The sequence below is a fragment of the Centruroides vittatus genome, unplaced genomic scaffold, assembly GCF_030686945.1.
Source record: "Centruroides vittatus isolate TY-2023 unplaced genomic scaffold, ASM3068694v2 contig_564, whole genome shotgun sequence".
Taxonomy (NCBI): domain Eukaryota; kingdom Metazoa; phylum Arthropoda; class Arachnida; order Scorpiones; family Buthidae; genus Centruroides; species Centruroides vittatus.
The window spans coordinates 1,663,989-1,676,930 of NW_027122335.1; the positions used below are offsets into that span (position 1 = coordinate 1,663,989).

A 12,942-nucleotide genomic window follows, 5' to 3' on the forward strand; every position below is an offset into this window, starting at 1 on the left:
CTTTAACAATAAACATATATGATGTTTTGGGTTTTAGACGAAATGAACACAAAATTTAACAGGTAAAACAAATTTATTTGGAGCTCTAGTACAGTGTGTGTCAGCAGTACCATGCACGTGGTCAGAATGGCTGACCGGGAGACATAGGGAAAAATCTAGGGGCACGGTAAGATGTTGCCAGGTTGGCCACAATGTCATTACATATTGTTGCACTTGCAACGTTCATAAAAATTTTTAATTGCGCCCTTGCTTCTAAAAAGGTTGGCCACCACTGCTGTAAATGATTAATTAAGATTTCATTGACAATACTGCTACATACAATTTATGGTAGTATAACACTGTAGTGGTACTTTTCGTACACTCCACCATTTGCATCAATGAAAGCATATATTGTTTAATATTTGTTTATGCTGAATTTTTATTATTGTATTAATTTTTATGTTAAATAAGTTCACCAAAGAAGTTTTCTATGGAAATATCTATGGCAGCTGCTGAAGTTATGGTGAGGTGCAGAGATTGTTAGAAATGCTGTTTCTTTTATGTACTTCTTTGTGGTAAAGGTTTACATTTTATATCTTTTGTATAAGTCAATCCCTAGTTTTTTCAACTTCAAAAAGTTAACTTACATTCCAATCTATACAGTATTTCAATTTTAATTTCAAATCTTAGTTTTAACTTATATGCCAATATGTTTTTTCTTAGCTATAAATGTTATGATTTTGCTATCTCATGTCCAAATACATAGAGTTTTATTAATTAATACAATTTTTATGCAATTAATTCATTATACTAGTTAATTAGTAATTAAATTGTTGATAATTTAATCTGATTAATTAATAACATTTGAGAAAAGCTCTGCGTAAGTCAGAAAGTGTTTTATTGGTGTAGTTTTAAAACAACTACACAACCACTAAACACGACTTTTTGCAAATGTGGGATGAAGCCATAATTTTGGAATTCAAGCTACAGGCTGAGATATTTGAGGTCAAAGTTCACTAAGTCTATGAACCAATTGCCAGTTGTAAGCTGATTGTGCACTACTGTCAATTGCCTTTCTGATTGATGTCAATTTACATTGATCTCTACAACAGTTATTTATTTTGATCTTTATGACATGCAAGTTATGACATCTTTAACATGCACCACAGATTATGAACTAGATTACCAACTCCCTTAGACTCAATGGTAGTCAGTCTTAGGATCATAGTGCCCTCACTGGTAACAGGCTGTTCTATTAAATGTGTTCAGTCCATTCAAAGTTTTGATTCTATTAATTAAACATTTTGTTTTTAAAATGTAATACTATTGAATTTGAAGGTTAATTCTATTAAACTGATGCATTTAAAAAAATCTGATAACTGATTGTATTTTTCTGGATAATTCACAAATTTGTTGTATAAATTTGTATTAAAAAATAAGTTATACTAGTTTGAAAACAATCTTCATACCGGTACATCTAATATCCAATATAACTTCTTAAGCCTTTTAAATTTCCGGTACTCAATATGAACATTAACCACCAATTAACTAACGTTTTCGATCGCCTCCGCGATCTTCATCAGGTTTTCTCCGACGGTTTTGAAATAGAATGCAAATATAATTCTTTCAAAATTATTATAAATTAATATGTCTCCGAAATGCACCCGCAATGGTAGCATCTCAGGGTAGTGTAGTATTCCTGTACGGATGGACAGAGTAATTTTTATGATGGTATCATGTAGGTTAAATGCATGTTGGATTGGTTGCAATTATTGCTTGCGGGAGAGGTTCGATAGTTTGAATTTTGAAAGAATTATATTTGCTTTCTATTTCGAAACCGTCGGAGAAAACCTGATGAAGATCGCGGAGGCGATTGAAAACGTTAGTTAATTGGTGGTTAATGTTCGTATTGAGTACTGGCTTAAGAAGTTATATTGGATATTAGATGTACCGGTATGAAGATTGTTTTCTATAAATAGCTATGCCGGCTAGAACGTACAAGAAATTAACATTAGCCCTAACGAGGGCAAGGGCTAAACTGAATTTTCTTTTGGAATGCAAGAAGAATAACGTGTATCCCATGTCTATATACAGGATACGTCTGCCAGTAGGATTCGCATCCTAAACACCGAAACTTAGGTGGTTGTGTTTGAGAAAAGCTATTCGAGCATCTAAGAGGTGCGTATACTCCTGCCTCGACAAAGTGATAGAAACGGAAGATGACCTCTTTGAATACCACTGCGATTACCTACAATTGGAAAATCGAAAAGTGGCCTTATTTCAAGAAATATTGGCAAGAAATTTGGCACGGAGATACAAGAAGAAATTGCAGTGGATAATGAGTAAGCAAAAACCCATCAAGAAAAATGTACCCCCCACCCCTCTGGTCTGCTGGGACGACATAGTTCCTCCGCATTACGTAATCGAAACGGTAGCGCACGGACCGATGTATACTCCGGGCTCATATAAACCCTTGCTTGAGACGGTAATGCCGGACATTGAAAGAATGGTCTGCGGAATGGATGAGGTTTTCAAGGAACATTACAGATGGAAGGCTGCCATGAGAATAAGTTGTGACAGAAGCTGTAGAAAAGGCAGCATATGGATGCATATAAGAAGAACCAAGAAATGGCTTGCGGAGGAGCGTATTATTCTACTAAGGGCGGATAAGAACAGGGTACTCGTTCTACTCAAGGAAGAGACGTATAAAGCTATGTTGATGCAATACATCGTAGATACGGACAGTGAGCAGGTCGCGGATAATTACGTAGACAAGTTACATGCACGTGTTGTGCGGTTCACGGGCACACCCCTGGCGAAGGCGCAGGGATTAAACAGGGCGGTGGTGGCGTCGCCGGATACACCCAGGCTTTTCGCTTTCGTGAAAACGCACAAGCCTACGCCTGCACTCAGACCTATTTTGGATAAGGCTAGAGCCCCTACGAAGATGCTAGAAACCGAGTTGCACCGCATATTAGCCAGACATCTCCAAGATTATCCCTTAACAGTGAAGAACTCCAGAGAGTTGGTCGACGCATTGAAGCATACACAGGTTACAGAGAGCACTCACGTCACGGTATTGGATTTTCAGGCTCTATATCCATCCATCAAACTCCAACCTTGCTTTTGTGCCCTTAGGGACGTCCTACTAACCAAGTATAGCCTACCAGCACACCAAAAACACGTACTGGAGCTCGCACACTTAGTGTGCTACAATTCGCTGTTTAGGTTCGACAATGCCACATATTTACAGAAAAGGGGGGTCCCCATGGGGAGCCCAATTTCGGGCGACCTGTGTGAGTTGATTTTACGGCAGTTAGAGAGGGATGTCATTCCCAAGTTTACACACAATATTATTTTATATCGTAGGTATGTGGATGACGTGATGGTCATATGGAAGAACAAGCCGAACGTTTATGATTTTCTGCGCATTGTTAATGACAACTCGTATGGGCTAATGCTTAAACTAGATCAACTATCGGGCACCGATGTGCACTTTTTAGACGTCGCCATTCAACTCAGGGTAAACAGTATTGAAACGCGGGTGTATTACAAGCCCGACTACCTACCTATGTACATACCTGCTGGGTCTGAAGACCCGTATCCATATAAGATTGCGGCGTTCAGGGCGTTAGTTAGGAGGGCGTACACTCATAATTCTAAATGGGAGGACACGCTCACGGAGCTGGGACACACAGAAGACATAGCCGATAGCCATGGACACAGACGTGGTCTCGTCCGTAGATTAGCGCGTAACTTCCGTAATACAAACACGGCACATCACACCTCAGTGGCACGGGATAGGTCCAATTCGGGGCCGAACCAGCGCACGGTGATCCAGTACAACAGAGGTATGCATGACCTATACAAGGAAATAGCACGGAAGAAGGGCACCAATTTGGCGTACTCAAGAACCCACTCGATCTATTCGCTACTCAGGAACGCCAAAGAAAAGCCGGATTTTCTAAGAGCACCAGGGGTATATAGTATCCTGTTAAGAGATCACAGGTCCCAAAGGGACCTAATATACATCGGATCTACCAAGAGGTCCGTTCAAAGAAGGATCTCTGAACACAAGTATGACGTTGCCAAAAAAAGACACACCACCGCCCTGTCGACGTACGCCACCGACCCCGATATAAAGGCAGATTTTGATAAAACCAGCCTCATTAAAACATCATTCGACACGGACCGCATCAGGGCCTTGGAGACCCTTGAGATTTACAAGGCGTCAAAATCGGGGAAATGTATTAATTTCAAGGATGGCAACGTTTTATCATATGCGTGGCGATATGTCTCCGAAATGCACCCGCAATGGTAGCATCTCAGAGTAGTGTAGTATTCCTGTACGGATGGACAGAGTCATTTTTATGATGGTATCATGGAGGTTAAATGCATGTTGGATCGGTTGCAATTATTGCACGCGGGAGAGGTTCGATCGTTTGAATTTTGAAAGAATTATATTTGCATTCTATTTCAAAACCGTCGGAGAAAACCTGACGAAGATCGCGGAGGCGATCGAAAACGTTAGTTAATTGGTGGTTAATGTTCGTATTGAGTACCGGAAATTTAAAAGGCTTAAGAAGTTATATTGGTTATACTAGTTTCTAGTTTTTTATGCAAGTTTTAAACAATATAATAATTTTGATTTTGTAATGGTCAATATTAAAACAAGAAAATTATTTAATTAAATAAGGATACTATTTATGTATAAGAGAGGTACAGTACTGTACATATTAATTTTCTGTTAGACTATAAGTAGAAGATATTGTTGATACTAATGACATTGACTTTAACTTTTATAAAACTAAATATGTTTAATTTGTTTGTTTCTATTATTATATAAATTATCAAAATGTCAATTATAACTATGTACAGTGGAGCGTCGTTTATCTGAATCAGTTGGGGACTGGGGATGTTTGGATAACTGATTATGTACGAAAAAATATATTAACCTATCCCATGTTGAAATTTTTCTCTGTTGCATGTCGCTAAGCGTTGAATTTTCGTCTATGTTAAGCCTAACGTAAATTTTTTAAAATAATAATTGTGGCTATTCTATTAAAAATTATTTCTTTATTTTGTACAAACAAAATAAATATATTGAAAAATATGAAAACAAAAAAATTATATTTTGGAAGTTAATCTAGTATCAAAAACGTTCGATTCAGCATGACACAGTCTGACTGGAATGCTTTCAGATAAACAATGCTCGACTGTAATTTAATTTTACCAAATCTTAAAAATATGTTTTAATTATGAATAATAAAAGGATATTTTTAAAATCAAGATGGTGGATTTCTAGTTAAAGTCAATATCACTTGTATTAACAATATCTTTTATTTATTTTCTTTTAATATATGTACTTACCACATATATTTGAAAACTTTGTCTTTATTTTTATAATTAATAAATAAATAAGGATTTATGTCTAGTCAAATATTATCTGAGGATTATCCTGTAACTGGTGAGGGTGCTACAAACACTTTTCAAGAGTTGTCTGTATGGTTCATAATCTGAGACATACACAGCCTGCAGCAGTACATGTGCATGTTTTAACCATTTTAACCAGTTGCTGGTGTTAGTAAACCACTGGCCACACATGGATGTTTTAAACATTTCTTGACATTTTTTTCAGTTATGACATTGGACATGCATATCCTTCCCTAAACCTGTGGATTTGAAATTGGTTTATACAGACCACATTTGTGTTTTTGTGTAAAGCCAAAACAGAAAAACTTACACTGCAGAGCTCAGTTTTGTTTTCCTAGAAAATGCCTAGTTAATATATTTTTTTGTAATTTAAATAAAGTACTCTCAGTTAATAATTTACTCATAATATTTGCTGCTTAATAGTGAAAATAATTATTTAATAGGTGGTTCTCCTCAATTGGGAGAAAGTGGAAGTAAATTTGGATTTGCCCTAAAACCTAAGCCACCTCCAATTGCACCTAAACCTCGACCAAAATCTGTTGGAGGAACAACAGAATTACATCTTACAGGTATTGTAAAATTTATATACTGTATTTACTCGCATATAGGACGAGGTGTGACTTTAAAGATCGAATTGTATGACGTAATCAAATGCACGTAAATGCACACATTGTCCTGCAAAAATTACTGGCATTTTAAACTTTAAGGAAAAATCTTGTAAAATCAACATAATTTGTTGATTTTACAAGATTTTTCCTTCATAATTCATGTGAAGCTGGACAATGGGAAACCTTTTTTCCCAATTCTTAACAGTTGAATCCACTATGCAATAATTTTTTCTGCCTAAAATATGAGTACAGATAGATTTTAAGAATTTAATAGCACTTGTAACTGTTTTTAAATTACAAGACTATTTCAGAAGAATAAAGATAAATATCAGGTTATAATTGATTGTGACTTATACAGATGGCATTATATGGATCAATAGAAGTTTCTTCAATAGAAATCACTAAAGAAAAGCAGAATTAATGTATAACACAAAGAAAGAAACTTTAGGCTAAACTTTATCAATCACATAACTGAAAATTTTTTGAACCCATTTCTTTTATATTAGTAAATAAATCACTGCTATTTTCAGGAATCCAACTTTTTATTAAATAAAAGAAATGTTTTTAGTCAAAATCTGGCCATCCTCAGTTGAAATCTTTGAACAATGTAGCATAAGAATATTCTAATTTACTGAATATTTGCTATGATTCTTAATGGTTCAATACAAAATGAGAGAAGTGATTATGAAATAAGAAAATACTTAAGTTTTTGCTTATATCATAATTACTTTTTTAATTTTTTTACCATTAAATGATGAAATATTTGAGTGGATAAAAGAAAAATTAATTGACAATGCATTTGCATGGTAAGCAAGGATTTCTGTTTTTAGTCCATCTCTGGACCAATTCTTTTCTTCTAGAAACTCTAAATTAAAAATTAATTTACTATAATTATTAATATTATCACAGGGTGGCAACATAACTGCCTACCTCTCATCAAATTTTTTACAATTATTATAGTTGATATTTTGATAGATAATTTGGTAAACAAAACATAAACATCCATTAACCCAATTTTTAGATGGTAAACAAAACTTAGTTAAAACATTAAGCAAGCAGAAAACAAATAAAATAGGATAATATAAAATTAATTTTTAATTAATGAAATTATAGTCACTGATACATTATATCATAGAGATAGTTCAGTATAGTGAGCTATCTCTATGATATAATTTATCAGACCCGAAAGAAAGTTTCTGACCCAGCTCTGGATTGGACTGCCAACAAATCTCAAAGTTGGATAAAAGGAAACTTAACCAATTGAAACAAGGAGAAAAACACAAAGCTTAAGACTATGTTGTTGGTAGCCATCCAGAAGAATTTCTGTATATACTGTAAATAGTTGTAAAATAAATGGACTTGATCTGAGTTAAGGTGTTCTTTCTGATGGCACAATCCAAAATTTACTAACATATTGTAATAACTTAAATCTAAATTATTAAATTAATTATTTTTTAAAGTTTTTCAATTCCTTATATTTAACTTTTGATTTTACAAGAGGAGGTTTTTTTTTATAGGTGAATTTGCATTGACCAATGAAGATGATGGAGAAAGTAGTGTTAATGTAGAAAGTGAAAATTTTGAGCATCTTGGAGATATTGCTTCACATATGCACCACTCTGAAAATATTGATAATAAAGGTCTATTTTAATCTAATTTTACAGTATAAAATAAATTTAATGATTTAAGTATATCTTATTTTTTTAGCAAGTTTATATAATAAATTTTTACTAATATGCTAATCACAAAAACTAAATATAAATTTAAATTAGTATCTAGAAACTTTATTTAGATAAATAATAAATTACCACACAATTAATATTGAATTGCTTTCCAATAATAATAATTTCATTAGTAAATAATCTTCAAGTTATTTGTGATACTATTTTATAGCTTAGGCTGATTTTAATTATATATAGTTAAAAGTTTATAATTTTATGATCAATTCATTCTAATATATGATAAGATTAATAAAATTTAACCATATCATATTTAATGCAAATCAGTTAAACAAATTAAAAGTACTAGGAAATAATTGATTATAAATTTGAAACTTGTTCGTTTGTTTTGTTAGTTACGGCAATGCAACACTTGGGTGATCTGCCTAGGGGGATGCCTTCCAGGAGGTCTTTTAAGGGTAACTGGCCCCTGTTTAGGCGTTAAGGATGTGGAGAAAACCCAGAAAACTCCACGTGGCCAGCCAATCCTGGTGAGGCGAGAACCCATGACCGAACTACCAGTGTTCAGGGAACGGAACCACTTGGCCACTGGTGGGCCATAAATTTGAAACTAAAATCATTGTTGATATGGTTGGTGGTTGGATATAATAATGTTCTGAAAATATTATTTTCTTCAAGACTTCATTTAGTGGATATGAAACAATATTTCTTAGAATATAGGAAATTTTTTTAATCTTTGAACTGCCATGATATCTTTTGAAGTTGAAGTTGTTAAAGTATGTTTCAAAACTAGCATATTTGAAACAAATGATGGAGTAAGAAACATTTATTAAAAGAAATAAGATTAACTACAATATTATTTTTCAATGCATTTATTTCTAGTTTATAATTTACAAAATAGTAATTGCCTTTACTGTTTGAATTACTCTCTAATTTCTAAATATTTAATTTTTTAAATTTCATTTATTATTTAGATAATTGAGTTACTGTTATATTTTGATTATTTTTATTTTAATTGTTTATATAACCCATTTACTATATGTTATTGTTGATAATTTCATGAGAGTGTTTTTCATATTTTATTTTAATAAAAACATTTCACTGTTTCAAACTTCTGAAATTCTATTAAAGTAGCCTTTTAATATTTTTAATTACCAAAAGTTATCAGTTTGCATTAATGCAATAAATAAATGAAAATATACAAGGGTTGACTGTTAAATAATGGAAATTATTTATCTAAAAAAAATCTACAAGATGCATGTAAATGATAAATTTATATTCAGTTGAAACTTGTAGGTCCCATAAGTGACAGTGATATTGTAGTGATGACTGTGTTAAATAAGACTGCCATTGGTATATGGTCTGCAAGGTAATGAGAAAAAGAAGTCATTAATGGTAACATTAACTGTCTTTTGTAAACAGTTTAAATCATTGAATTCTATTGTCAAATTTCTTACAATATTGTAGAGACAACAGTTTAGTTCTGTAGTAATGTAGGATACATCTAAAAGTTCTGCCATGAAAGTTTATGCAGTCAAGGTTGCATAGAAAGAATTATGCTCTTAAGGCTTTTTCAGTTAAAAAGATCAGAGTTAATGTTATACAGTTGTAAATACTAAAGAAAATCAAGTTCCAACTACAGATCCTTATATTCTCATTTCTGGTTTTTTTTTTTAAATTTTTTTATTAATTTAATTTGTTGTTTCATGTTTATATTATTCAATATTGCATTATTCTCATCTAATACTTATACTTAAAGAATTTTATTCAAAGTGATTTAAAAAAATTTTTATTAGAATTATTATGAGTGAGATCCACAACACGAAATTTAATTAGGAAGAAAACTTACTTTAAATGTAGTAAATGGGTTGATTTTTTTTCTTTTTGTTTTAGTAATCAACAATTGATTTAGTTTTTAACTTTTTTTTTTATAAATTTACTTTCTTTAGAATTATCAGATCAGCTTTTGCATGCATCAGAAGAAAACTCATCAGATAATTTTCTTAAGTGTAATAACAATCAATCCATTTTATCTGATCAGGATCCAGGGAAGAAACTGTGCCTGCTCTCTAATATATCAACAGATACTTCAACACATCAAGATAATTTAATTAAATACGATGCTAAAGTAATTTCCACTGAACATGGAAATAACAGAGAGACTTCATCTGTTTACAGTGAGAACAGTGCATTAATTACAAAAAGAGAAGTGATTAACGAAGATATTGTGGATGTATAAGCACTGCCAATTTTGTATAATCTTAAATTGATCCATCTGTCACTCCTTCATCAGTGAATCAGTTAATGAAATTTCAGCCACGTACATTTGATGGGTGAAATAAACATTTCCATCTTCATTCATTGAAGTCTGTCATATGAAATGATTTGATTAACAAATAGAAGATGCTAATTAGAAATGTGATTAAATTTGTTAAAAATATGTACAGAATAATTATTTACTTATTTCATTACACTTTATAGAAAATTATTGTTATTTGAATTGAAGAGTTGTGCACTTTAATTCTATTAATATTGCATTATTATGACATCTGCTTAATAACAGTATATGGTAGCTAAATTTGCTTAAATTAGTTGTGTAATGAAATTGTTCTAATATAATGTATTAATATTATTTATAAAATTTAGAAAGTTGATTATAATAGAAAATTATATAATAATCTTATAAATAGAATTTAAATGTGCATAATGAAAATCAACAAAATTTATAGATTTTTTTTTAAATTCTTGTTAAATTATCAAAATAAGACAAGTAAGCTTATGATCTAATTTTTAATATTGAATTATTTATCAATCTATTTAAATATGTTCTAAATTATGTACTTTAATTCTAACAATAACAATGTATTTCTCGATTAATTACTCTATTATTTGAGAAGTATAAAATATTTTAAATTATAAACTGATAAGTTTTAAAATTAAAACAAAAAAATTAAAATTAACATATTTAATATTTCATAGTAATCAAGTAGTTGATTATAAGTGCAATACTATATTATTAAAACCATATATATATATATTATATATTTTTAAATTGGAACATAATTAGGTTTAATCATAAGTTTTTCATTTAAAAAATGTTTAATTCTGATATAATTTAACCAGAGACTCTATCATTTCAACAATGATAAAAATCTTAACCTTATAAGTGGTATATTAACTGCATTCCAAACTTTTGAAATCCGTTTCATTTTATTCATCCTGTTATTGTTTGTAAATGTGTATTAAAGAATTATATTTTATTCCACCGTACTAATTGTGATACCCTTATTTTTTTTGTTATCAAAAATGTGAAAACGCTGTTAGCTTTCAATATATTAGATTTTTGCCTGTATTTGTGCATTTTGGATTAAAAAGGGGACCAAGTGAGATTTAAAGTTGAAACAATATTTTATTGTATTTTTGGTTTTTACTTTCATATGTATATACTAATTCACTGGTCCCTGATCATTCCAGTTGTCATTGATATATAGAGCTTTAAACAATTTATAGTTGTTCTTAAAAAATTAATTGATTCAGTTTTCTTGTTTGTATATCAGTAAAATTTTTATTTGTACAGACAGCAAGAACAAAATTTTATATATGTGTATATACATATGTACTTTTTTCAAAAAAAAAGATGAAAAATGCCAACAGAGATGGAAGTATAAAAATTCAAAAAAAAAATTTAAATTCTATTTAATTAAATAATTGTCTTTCATTCTTGATTCTGTTTCTGCATATTAACAGTCTACAGAAAATTTAACTATCATTTCTGTTTGTATTTATAATTGTAAATTCTTGTACAAATATGTTGAATCTAAAAAAAAGTAAATCAAGAATTTTTATATTTTATTATTTTTTTATTAAATATATCTCTAGTCTCTTATGACAAAATAAAGAGAAATGCTGTTCTTTATTGAGTCAGAATCTCTAGTGCCAATTTGGTAAGACTTTTCAAATAAACTTAGTCAAACTGCATTTGTATACTTATCTACTTATTGTATAACACTATTTCTGTTAAATGTATTAACTTCATTTGCTTTTATATTATGTATCAAAATGAAATGTAAGATGCTGTTGTTGTGTGGATTAGCATATTATCATCAAACAGACAACATATCTTCAGCATATTGCTGTTTATAATGTTACGGGGAGGTTAAATTAGGAGAGTAAAGGAATCCCTTTATGGCCCCATTGTGATCTTTACGTTAACAAAATATAAGTTATACATTAGTGCAATAATTTAAACATATTGCATGATTTTGTCACTACGAATGGTTAATGATTATAAATTGATTTGCACATTTAATTGATATTGAATATTATTAATGTTCAAAATGTTATGGTTATGTTTTCTGTATGCAAGATTATTAAAATCAAGTGCTTCCATTCCTTGACTGCCATTCAAAATTTATTTTCTGTTTCAAGATTAGTTCCTACTCACCAATGTAATTTTTTTTCTGTGTGTAATTTTATATAAAAGTAATATAATAAAATTTCTGCATTTACTTTGTTTTTACTTACTTGGATTCTGATTGAATTTATTTTGATGTCATGAAGAGTAAATGGTAAATCATTCTTTATACATACTATAAAAATTACCAGCGCAATATATTTTTTCTCTTAACATTGTGGGAAATATTTATCAGACAGATTTTAAACTTCATTTTCAATTTAATTATATATTAAAAACCAACGAAATTATTGCCACGTCATAACAATTCCGGGATGCAATTTTTAATTATATTTTTTCTTTCATTTAAAATATATGTTCCGGATTTTAATAGTGCCTTGCCCCTGTACATCATACTTTTCCTGTTAACAATCGAGTCATACCGGTCATCTAACTGGTCTAAATAAAATTTGAAATCACATGACTTTCGATCCAGACCGGAAGTTTCGTGATTTCAAATTTTAACTTCCGGTTAACTTTATCAAATATTAACTTCCGATCTAGACAGTATATAGTTAATCGGGGTCTCCTGCCCCTAAGCTTTCTATATCTGGACTCGACTTTCATCTAACTCCATTCTCGAGATTAAGGAAGGCAGCCCAGAAAACCTTCGTTAACAAAACATTAATTTTTTTTCCATTTCTTAAAATTGGTTTTCTACGGAATGTTCATTAAGACAATTTTGTCTTAATGCACATTCCGATAAAAAATATAATGCCAAGAAATAACTCCCTAGACGAATTGCCATTTTAAAATGTCCAGGCAATGAGTTGCTTAACTTTCCCGGCAA

The 12,942-nt window shown here is 30.9% G+C and overlaps 1 protein-coding gene across 10 annotated transcripts in view; it reads left to right on the forward strand.

Annotated features, from left to right (window-relative positions):
* LRR (Leucine-rich repeat) overlaps positions 1-10,057 on the forward strand; it is a 159,868-nt gene extending 149,811 nt beyond the window's left edge. For 7 of the 10 annotated variants that reach the window (XM_067274815.1, XM_067274816.1, XM_067274819.1 and 4 more), the window contains 3 exons: positions 5,856-5,981; positions 7,538-7,660; positions 9,649-10,057. In XM_067274815.1, the coding sequence (XP_067130916.1) occupies positions 5,856-5,981; positions 7,538-7,660; positions 9,649-9,938 (539 nt within the window). In that variant the 3' untranslated portion in view covers positions 9,939-10,057. Of the gene's footprint in view, positions 1-5,855; positions 5,982-7,537; positions 7,661-8,094; positions 8,515-9,648 lie in introns of all 10 variants that reach the window. The other 3 variants (XR_010881313.1, XR_010881314.1, XM_067274821.1) reach the window with 3 other exon arrangements.
* Positions 10,058-12,942: the final 2,885 nt, after the last annotated feature.